Source organism: Strongylocentrotus purpuratus, unplaced genomic scaffold (assembly GCF_000002235.5).
Source record: "Strongylocentrotus purpuratus isolate Spur 01 unplaced genomic scaffold, Spur_5.0 spur5_scaffold_13, whole genome shotgun sequence".
NCBI classification, from domain to species: Eukaryota; Metazoa; Echinodermata; class Echinoidea; order Camarodonta; family Strongylocentrotidae; genus Strongylocentrotus; species Strongylocentrotus purpuratus.
In genome coordinates this window covers 19,680,014-19,691,183 of record NW_022145598.1, presented here as the reverse complement: position 1 = coordinate 19,691,183, position 11,170 = coordinate 19,680,014, and the positions used below count along the sequence as shown (strand labels likewise).

Below are 11,170 nucleotides of genomic sequence, written 5' to 3'. Positions count from 1 at the left end.
GGGATTTTACCCTGCCTCACTTGTGAAGTAAGTACCCATGTTCACTTGCTTGTTATATTCTTACTCCACATGTAGTGCACAGCGTGCACGGTTGTGCGAATTTTCACAATAAACGTCGCTAGCCTGATAGCCTTCATAACTTTTGTACCTATTGTGTGTTGTAGTTATTATCATACTATTGAATCATGTACTGCACTTGTACGTTTAATACACTACTGATTTCATGTAATGTAGTTGTAGAACAAAAGGGAAGGTACAGGTACATTGGTATCCCCATCCAAGGGTATTCAAATTCTTTGACAAGATTTCGCATTCTACTACTGATCTCGGGAGACATCACCCCCAACCATGTGCCTTCCTCTTAAGGACTAACCTTTTCTGATGATGATTCTTAATTGACTACAAATTTCACCTATAGTCAAACTCTTCTGTCCTCAATGTTAGGGATGGTCGTTCCTCTGAAAAAATGGCGCGTGGAATACCGCATTGTATTGGATCAGCTGGTGTATCTCGGGGTCAGTAGAACATGTCCATGGCTGAGGACACATCGTGGTAGAAGGGGAGGGTGTGGTCGTTAATAGGAAGTCCTTAAAGGTAAAGACCAGTTATGGTCATACGATTGCATTGTGAAAGAAACGTTGTGGAATCGATCAGAAAAGGTTGATCATCTAGCATATAAGTATTGGTGTGTACTGCAAGGTTCTGGAATCATCAACATGATAAGAAATTTGGCCCAGCCTTCGTAAAGTTACAATTAAGCACTGTACACAGAAAGCTATATATGGGACTATACGCACACGTAAAAAGGATCGCCAGAATAGCATGCAAACTGTGTTCTGTGCCCTGTGTCACAAAATAAGTTATCAATAACAAGTGATAATAGCTGTTAAAAGCACTTAAATCAATGCATTTGATCATAGGCGGAAGTCAGCTTTGTCTCCAATGGGTTGCTCGCGCCCGGTGGCTGCTCGCCCACAGAGTTCTGAATTTGTTCTCTAGTTACGTTTTCTGAATGTGTACGTCTTCAGGAGGCTACTGGACTATTTTGGAAAAAATTCATGCGGTGTTTTTAATATATTTTGCATTTAAAGGATTGGGATTTTACCCTGCCTCACTTGTGAAGTAAGTACCCATGTTCACTTGCTTGTTATATTCTTACTCCACATGTAGTGCACAGCGTGCACGGTTGTGCGAATTTTCACAATAAACGTCGCTAGCCTGATAGCCTTCATATATTTTGTACCTATTGTGTGTGTAGTTATTATCATACTATTGAATCATGTACTGCACTTGTACGTTTAATACACTACCGATTCTTGTAATGTAGCTGTACAACAAAAGGGAAGGTACATGTACATTGATATCCCCATCCAAGGGTATTCAAATTCTTTGACAAAATTTCGCATTCTACTACTGATCTCGGGAGACATCACCCCCAACCCTGTGCCTTCCTCTCAAGGACCAACCTTTTCTGAGGATGATTCTTAATTGACTACAAATTTCACCTATGATAGTCAAACTCTTCTGTCCTTAATCTTAGGGATGGTCGTCCCTCTGTAAAATGGCGTGTGGAATACCGCATTGTATTGGATCAGCTGGTGTATTTTGGGGTCAGTAGAACATGTCCATGGCTGAGGACACATCGTGGTAGAAGGAGAGGGTGTGGTCGTTAATAGGAAGTCCTTAAAGGTAAAGACCAGTTATGGCCATACGATTGCATTGTGAAAGAAACGTTGTGGAATCGATCAGAAAAGGTTGATCATCTAGCATATAAGTATTGATGTGTACTGCAAGGTTCTGGAATCATAAACATGATAAGAAATTTGGCCCAGTCTTCGTAAAGTTACAAGCACTGTACACAGAAAGATGTATATGGGACTATACGCACACGTGCACGACACGTGCGTTTATCTCTCACAGATCATGTAGATAAACTAAATTAACCAAATATATCAATTAGTAGGCGGTTTCCCGGCAAAATGTTTGTATTAGTCAAAACATATTCTTTCACATGATTAGTAATAAAGAGCTAATTCCATTTCATTTTTTGAAATTGGGGCGTTTCCAATACTGGTCTTTACCTTTAAATTTGGTGCTCTTTACTCTCGCTCTCTCCGCAAAAAGGCAAGCATATTTCAAGACTTTGTTATTGATCACAAGTTAGATTTTGTCTGTGTTTGTGAGACATGGCTGTCATCCGGTGATGATGCAGTCGTGGCTGATCTCTGCCCTATAGTTCTTATGTTGTCATCACGTCACCTGAGAAGTCGACAGTTTTTAATTTATGTCTGCAACTATTTCCAGATGCATGAACATTTTGGTAATTTACAGGCCGCCTCGTGGTCAGAGGTTCTCTAGATTTCTGGAAGAAAGCTTTTACTTTCTAAATGGCAGAATGTACAGAACCCCACCTTTTGTCGATACCGGCGTTTTGGACATTTACCTGGACAATTGCTCTTCACCTAACACACAAAAGTATAATGATCTCCTCAGTAGTCTAGTAGTTACGCTATTTGTGACAAGGGTCACATTCTTGATGTCCTCATGGTGCGGAATTCTGATGATCGAGCTCTGTGTTAAAAACCCCAGGTTATACCTGTAACATCAGACCACTCATTCTGTTCAATTTACCCTGAATCTGTTGTCCAAGCTCAAGAAGCTTCAAAACGCTGCGGCTCGCATTGTCGCTTTGTCTATCAAGCGTACCCACATCAACCCTGTTCTGTTAGAGATCGCATTATTTTCAAGATTGTGTTGCTCACTGTTCACGCCAGTAAAACATTCAACTCCGATTTCAATCTGCAGATTCACCAGTGATTCGTAACTGTTACTCGAAATGGATTGGCATCGCATCATCTTTGTATTCCTGGGGGTTCTTTTGACGCAGTGCAGCGATCACCTGGTCAGATGTGTCATAACAGGTAACCAATGCACGTTGTACACGATGGTTATTTGGGACTTTTATATTTGCACGTCGACATAGTGGACTGCTACGTGTGATGAGGACGTCACACGTAGCAGTCCACTATGTCGATGTGCGTCACACGTAGCAGTCCATTATGTCGACGTGCAAATCTAAAAGTCCCACGTGATGGGGTCTCTGAAACTCCACGTTAAAGTGATATCGTACAAAAAGTGATAGTAAAATGAAGATTGCAAAGAATGGTTTCATTAGGTTGTGCATGGGCTAGTTGCCCACACAGGGTCAATTAAGGCAGGTCATACAAAATATAAACAAAATTAAACAAAACCATGAAAGATACTTAATGGCCATTGATCACGAGATGCAAATTATAAAATAATGAATTTACCATAATTCTGCGTAATGTGTTTACCCTGTTCACTTTTGCATTGACTAGTTTTCCGAAGTCTCATTCACATTACGCGTCAAAGACCGCTCCAGTCGTTGCTGTAGTTCTCCTGCATAACATAAAGCTTCGTAGGCAACGTGTATATGGAATTAAAGACAACGAATACGCTGTCATTGGCCAATATTTAGTATCTTTTGTTCGTGTAATTTATATTTATTCAGCAAACAGTGTCTAGAAAATAAAAGCTAATTGTTTTACCAACCAAAGTTGAGTCTATTGATATGCTGGTTGAGAATTTGCTTGTGAGAAGCCTAGTCGTTGCTTTATCTGGCTACCGTTTGCTCCAGTTTTAAGACGCAAGTACAAGCCTAGAATAAGCAATCGTCATGCTTTGTTAGTTCCATGCACCTTACATTGTACACATGTTAATGTTAACAGATGTACGACTTGTTGGTGGTCCGACCTCCAATAAAGGTACAGTTGAGATCGGGAGAGACAACGGGCCGTGGGAGACAACATGTGGAATAGATCTTGGTATCAGTGATGTCACTGTCATATGCAGATATTTGGGATTCGCAGGAGCAAGCAGAGCAATAACAGACACACCTTATGCACAGAATTCAGATTATAACAGAGGGTTACTTTGTAATGGAGGTAAAGACATATTTTGTTTTAACTCTTGAACACGGTATTGCCTATCCTGCCTGTTTACCACGACTGGTAGAAAACGAAAACAACTTACGAGTATGCTACATGACCTCGAAAACACGTTGGTCATGTTGGTTTGTATATTGTCAAAGTAAAACAGTGTTACACATGGCTAACCTGAGTTCGCATAGTTTCAAGCTCTCCTTTAAGCTGGAAAATAAATCATTTTTGTAAGGAAACTAATGAGTCTAATGACATTATTTGACATGTTTTGTTGTTCTTTTGCAACCTTTTAAAATGATGAGTACAAATAGACTGCATTATTTTGTATTTGGTGTAGGGGCTACTAGCCTTCTACCAGATTATCATCTTACCAGTACGAACATGACGGATATCGACCCTGGTTTGCGATTGGAAGAGTAGGGGGCGGGGCACGTACATTAATCCTTCTCTTGCTGGTACACAACTCTTAGTCTTACTTTACATTTTATCATTTTAATAAAATGTATTTGGTTTGATGTTTCCAATATTCTTCAAAGTAACCGCTCTGAATTAAATGAGTGCGAATGACGCTTTTGCCCTTTGATTTAAGGGTTGCTTCCCCCAGCGCATTAGTTCACGTATTATATGGAATATATTTTCCAAGGTAGTTTGAATATATTTTGTGCTTAAATTGCATCGTACATTCATCTCATGTTCTTTACATTTTGTGTATATTTCAGATGAAGCTGCATTATCAGGATGTAAATTGATACAATATCAATGCCCATTTAAGGCAGGAGCAGCTTCGTGTTATGGTAATTATTCTGGTGAAATGATAACACCGCCCTTTGCTCGTGAAATAACATTACACAAAATGTATCGCATTATGTGAAAATAAAGAAATAGAGAGAAAGAGAGAGAGTCAGACGATAAATTAAGCCATAAATTCAAATAACGGCACCAAATCAAATTTCGTTGGCTTAGTTTTTGGTTTAATAAGCTTTAAAAGTTTGTTCTCCCGTCGTTGCTGCATGTTAACGGAAATCACGCTTTGTGCCCAATACCAATATGACAACGATCTGAGAAACGGATATAACATGCATCTTGGTCTGTTAGAAAAGTTGGTAAAGGTGAAAATATGGGAAAGGGTGCAAAATCTTCTACGGCACCAGTGTCCTGTGATTTATCTGGCAAGAGATTATTAGACGATGGGACGTTTTATATATTGTCCAACTGCAAATACGTTTGTAGGTTTATAATAATGGATTCATCACCATCATTTCGTGTCATCACATCACTTTAATATGACAATATTATAGACTGAGAGCTATGTCATCATCAATTTCTTGCCAAATCTGAAAAATATGGGACATCTTTGAAAAGTGTTTATAGAAGGGAAACGTTACCGAAACTCATTTACTGATGGAAGATCTCCAAAAGATACCAGTAATCCTCGTTTCTCCTTCCCCGTCTCTTTCTTTCATACAAAATAAATAAATACAAAAAAAATGTGTATATCGACTACGTACAGAATCAACTAAAAAGCAAACTCTACCACTATAGCTATTGGTTAACAGTGGAGGACTATGAAAAAACATTGGATAAATCTAAATTCCGCGCACCGGATCTGTCTGACCAATGTAATGCTTAGTTCCCTTAGAATGCGTCCGTATTCAGACGCGTCAATTAATTGTGCTTAAATATATACCGTCATTCGAAATTTCTGTAAAGAAGATAAAACTTTTAAGCTGATATTCTAGATAATACCGGCTTGGTCACCAAAAACATTCATAGCAAAATATGCTTGGTCCCATGCGATCCATTTGACATTCCAACAAAGAAAGTCCCTTCAAAGTTTTAAATAGTGTGCAAATATTTTGACGGTTTACTGAAATGAAAATGTCACAAAAATATATAAAAGATGATTTTACAACCAAATATTCACCCCCCCCCCCTTCGATGCCGAAATATGAGGTGCCTCAAAATAGTTACACATTAACAATTATCGGTTGTTGTAGCCCCCAGCTCACTACTTCTCCCACCAATGTTTATAACCGTAGTCTCATTGTCAGGGGTATTGTATTGGGCGCCAACAACACCAGTACATCGATGAGTATTTCCTATTGCATCCAGTTTTGTAACGAGTCTTACTTTACTTACTTTACTTTATCAGCCGTTGTCAATCCACAGCAGGATGAAGGCCTCAGCATGATGTCTCCAAATGCCTCTGTTCAGCGCCTGCTGGTGCCAATTTGTCTGTCACCAGAACTGTTGCAGCTCGTCTCGCCATCTTTTTTTTTGCCGTCCCCTGTTTCATTTTCCCTCATATGGTGTCCAGTGAGTGATTGCTGAGCTCCAGCGATTGTCATTCATACGGCTGATGTGGCCCGCTTCTCTTTTTTTCACTGTTTCAAGGATGTCCTGGACTTTTGTCTGTTTCCTGATCCATTTGTTCGTTTTTCTGTCTGTTTCTGCAGCGTATGAGATTGCTGGGATGATGTACTGGTTATATACTTTCTTTTTCACGCATAATGGAAGTTTGCCTTTCATGATGGTGCTGTATCTGCCAAAGGCTTGCCATCCAGCTTTGGTTCTTCTTCTTATTCCGTTGTCTTGATTTTTGTCTTGGAGGGAGAAACGTTGCCCTAAGTAAATATACTCCTCTACTTGCTCCATTTTGGTACCGTTCACTTGGATTTGGTTTGGATCTTTGGCTGATCCTGCCATGACTTTAGTCTTTTATGCATTTATCAATATCAATTCAAGGCAATTAAATGCGGAACGCGCTTTTGTAACATAGCATCATGGTATTCTTTCCTATTTTATACAGGTGAAGACTATCTTGGGTGCTTTGTGGACAAATCTGATGATCGACTTCTTAGTGGTGATAGATTATATGGTCATCCAAGTATGAGCATTTCCTATTGCATCCAGTTTTGTAAAGAGTCAACCGCAGCGAACTATAAATACGCTGGCGTTGAATATGGAGATCAATGTTACTGTGGTGAAACCAGTGATGACTATACTAGACATGGAGTGGGAACAGATGCTCACTGTCAGGTCCCATGTACAGGAGACCCTACCGAGAGCTGTGGTGGATTTCAATACATAGCTATCTTCACCAGTGAGTATATGTAGACTTAATAAACTAACAAATACATCTACCGTTGGTAGTGCGATCCGTCAACATCATTATCGCTTATAAAACTTACGATAAAGCTACCGCACAACCAAACATAGATTGATGATTATCATTATTTGAGAGATCCACATTCATCAAGCCTTGCTTCTCAGTGAGTCCCTTGATTTCCACAGTTTTCCTTCGGAAAAAAAAAGAAATGTATACACTTTCTTTGTAATTCGATTAATGATTTGCAAAATGCATTATAATAATGTTCATTCATTTTTTGATTGATTTTTTTTAAGGCGCTCTATTGATTACATTTGTTGTTATGTAGGAAATACAAATTAAAAAAACTGAAACTGAAACTGAACTATAAAGAAATGACGCTGTCTTTACTCATTTTAAAGAAAACAAATTACATTACCAGCCGCATCCATTGGTTTTTTTTTTAATTAATAAGCCCACTATATCACAAAACAATCGTGTACAGTGCGCGGTGGGCTTAAGGCATAACCGTATTTTTTAACTGCAATAAGTATGAGCATGATCATCATGATCTTTAGTGTGATGCAGTGTATTTCGTTCTCGTTTTTGAGCATATTTCACTCGTCGTAACGACTCATGAAATATGCTCATCAGCTCGTGTGATATACTCACGTACTGCTTGTATTCGTTCAATATAAATGGTATTCTACAGCGCTTGCCACATAGTGATAAGACGTCTCTCTATTACTAGGGACTTTTAGATTTGCACTACGAGAACTTGGACTGCTCATGTGACACCCTTTTAAGCCCATTTTCTTATTAGGATGTCACACGTCGCAGTCCAAGTTCTCGTCGTGCAAATCTAAAAGTCCCTACTTTCAAAAGTAGACCTACTGTTGACCTCTGCCACGGGTTATGTGCAACATTCTTTAGATACTTACCTTGTAACTCGTCTGTTTCATGTATATGTAGTTTACGTCGAGACTGTGCTGGGCTATGTGCAATATTCTTTAGAGACTTACCTTGTAACTCGTCTGTTTCACGTATATGTAGTTCACGTGGAGACTGTTGAGACGACACCCGCCGTCGTGTCATCTGAGAAGGTAACCCATGTTTCAACCGAGAAGGTAACCGAAGTGACCAGTCAACCAGGCTCAGAGCCGATCAGTCATACCAAGGATGCAGTGACGTCATCATCAATGGCCACACCCTTGTCCACGCCCACAACGCTCCAACAGAGTGGCCATGGTTCTTGTAATTACAGATTTTACGCTTAAATTTCTTACATGGGATGAAATCGATATAGAATTTTACCTATTTCTGATTTTAATATAAAAACTGCAAACTTACATTAATAATGGTATAACTGAGATTAAAAAAGGGTTGGAAATATATATCAGGAAAGATTTTTTTTTTTTAATCCATTCATTTGTAAAAATTACGAAGAAGAGGAGGAAAGAAACAAGACACAAAAACAAGGACGAACATTTCTGAATAAAACATCATAACGACAATGAATTCGATTGAAGATATTTGAATATGTCTTATGAATAATCCAGTCAATCATCATTTATAAATTGTATGCTTATTACACGGACGGGCCTGTAATACTTGGAAGAGCAAATTAAGGCCTAAGCTCTACCAAAATATCTCATATCATCATGTATTACTCTACTCCCATATGAATCTTATTTTTTTCGCTTTTCCTCCGATGTTATTACCGAAGGTGTGGGTGTTGGAGTTGGTGAAGGAGTTGTCATTATTTTACTGATCGCGACCATCATTGTCTTGGTAATATACATCTTCCGAATTCGAAAGTGAGTATCACATTTTCTGAATAAACGTTTTTTTCCTATTTGTCAAAGAAGACGCCAAAAAAGAAAAATAGAGTAGCAATCTTATTTGTCAATTGTGTCATCACTACCACACATAGGTAGTGGTAGAGGTATCGAAGTCATGTGGTTTTAAACACTTGAATTGAGATGCGGAAGTTGTGGGTTCGAGCCCCGACTCGGCACTTATATCCTCGCCAAGACATAATCTACATTTGCCACTCTTCATCCAGGTACTAATGGTTACCGGTATAAAGGAATTTCTCTGAATACCGTTAGCACCGAAATAAGTAGCTTATATAGGTCTTCTAGATTACAATAATATGGGATCGTCTTGAGCACATTGCATGGCGAATATAAACGTTGTGCAAGTATATTGATTACATTCGTTTATACTGTATTCAGGTTTGATGTTTATTACATCATGTACTCGGGAAATATTCTCAAGAATTTGTAACTCCACCTCTCATCAAATATGAAATATCAGGTCCATAATTTCTTCACAGTAATTAGATTTATGCAACTCGTCCCTATTCGGCCATTTATTTTAGCCCCTTTTTTTTCTTTTAGGAATTTTGACCCAAATCATGGTCACATCACAGATGATATGACTTTGGCCCAGGCCTCAAGTTCGCATGACAAGGATACCGGTTTCTACCATGACATTCGGGACATCAGAACACCAGTCTCAACATCAACACCTGCAGGCGGTTCTCACTACTCATTGAAGATATACGACCAGACACGTGGGCATGCCATAGATCCTGCCGATACCGGTATACCAACAGAATCCACACATTACTCTACCAGGATCGAGAAAAACTGACTTCCCGCCGACACCGTGGCTATGAAAAAGAAAGAAACTGGGAAAGATATAATTATGCAGATCCATGTATTGAGTTAATTCAAATTTTGATCAAAGTCGAAAAAAATTAATTCACCAGAGAGTCACAAATGATAAGAGCTAGATAAATGATCTTTCAAAGCATAAACAATTATCCTGAGCCAAATATAGTTACAAAGATTATTCGACTTTGCTGATAACTTCTAGTAAATGAATTTGTGCATACATTGTTGTATTTAGATTAGAGATGTATTGCATTTTTTAAAAAAACGTTTATGTGATTAGTAATGTATTCATTGTGTCCTATGTTTTGGGATTTGCTTAATTCAAATTTATTGAAGAAAGAAAAAAGTATACAAATACGGATAATAATAATAATGATAATAGTAATAAATGGGTTGATATGTACAAATATAGCATCTTTTCCAGAGGATACATTAGAAATAATTGTAGAGGTATGTTTTCAGATTTTTTTTTCTTGAAGGAGTCGAGTGAAGTACTATTTCTGAGCAATGTAGGGAGTTTATTCCAAAGGCGTGGGGCATTGGATTGAAAAGATTTGAAGCCACCCTGTTTTGGGGCTTTGGGAATAAGAAGGAAAGGAGCTCAGACGTAGGTCGGAGTGAATATAATATTCTCTGCTGCTAAAAACAATGAGGAGATGTATTGAGTGGTCGATATAATTAAACTAATATAAATTTAACAAGTATCTGGTATCTGGCCTTTAAATTTAAGGAAAACATCAAGTCAATTGCATTGTGAAGTTGAACAATGGGGAAGCGAATGGGAAAGGTTGATTGTGCAGTTTGTGAGGCTTTGAAATAATCGAAATGAAAAGGAATTGACTCAGTCTCGCCGACAACATGTGCGAGTATATGGGACTACACACACACACACACGCAAATGTGACATGAATGTTTGGTCTTAACACGACATTAATTTATCGTCAGTATGAGAGCAAGTGAAGAGCAAGCCTTTTCAGGGAAATGTTTTACTTTGACCTCTTCCAAACTGATATGACATAATGAAAAATCCCCCAAAAGTTGTTCAGCTTTTTTCAGATTTCAAACTTTTCTTTATTTAATAGTAGCATAGACCTCTTCTGGTCACTATATATTTAGCTATAGCTAAGGGCAAAGATATATGAAAATAATCCTAGTTTAGATATGCCTTTGTTTGTAGCGATATAATGCTCTGTTTGTATACGGGTAGATACTTGATCATTCTTGCCATATATAGTTGTTTGATTCTTGTTTAACGCATGACATAAAATATAGTCATAATTTCATTCAAATAATTCAAAGATTACCTTATCATTTTTTGTATCCATATTATACAATATAGCAATTATGTTCTAACTAACATAATTATGTAAATATTAACATACCATGATCAAGCGTAGTTGTCAAGGATTACCAAATGGATTATGAAATACGTTATACAT

The 11,170-nt window shown here is 38.1% G+C and overlaps 1 protein-coding gene across 2 annotated transcripts; it reads left to right on the top strand.

The window, feature by feature from the left end:
• The first annotated feature begins 1,042 nt into the window (after nt 1–1,042).
• LOC105444780 lies at nt 1,043–10,383 on the top strand. Of its 2 annotated transcripts, XM_030983118.1 has the most exons (8): nt 1,043–1,122; nt 2,806–2,921; nt 3,750–3,965; nt 4,682–4,756; nt 6,772–7,065; nt 8,104–8,304; nt 8,777–8,867; nt 9,453–10,383. In XM_030983118.1, the coding sequence occupies exons 2-8, from the start codon at nt 2,837–2,839 to the stop codon at nt 9,706–9,708; spliced, it is 1,218 nt and encodes a 405-aa protein (XP_030838978.1). In that variant the 5' UTR covers nt 1,043–1,122; nt 2,806–2,836; the 3' UTR covers nt 9,709–10,383. The 2 variants fall into 2 exon arrangements, with proteins under 2 accessions (XP_030838978.1, XP_030838977.1); XM_030983117.1 differs by lacking the exon at nt 1,043–1,122 and having other exon boundaries at nt 2,350–2,921.
• Nucleotides 10,384–11,170: the final 787 nt, after the last annotated feature.

Bases quoted from the DNA above. Each gene is read 5' to 3' on its own strand.
- LOC105444780 (XM_030983118.1), top strand. From the start codon at position 2,837: ATGGATTGGCATCGCATCATCTTTGTATTCCTGGGGGTTCTTTTGACG. The intron at 4,757-6,771 runs GTAATTATTCTG...TATTTTATACAG, and splicing joins AGGAGCAGCTTCGTGTTATG to GTGAAGACTATCTTGGGTGC. The intron at 7,066-8,103 runs GTGAGTATATGT...ACGTATATGTAG, and splicing joins ATACATAGCTATCTTCACCA to TTCACGTGGAGACTGTTGAG.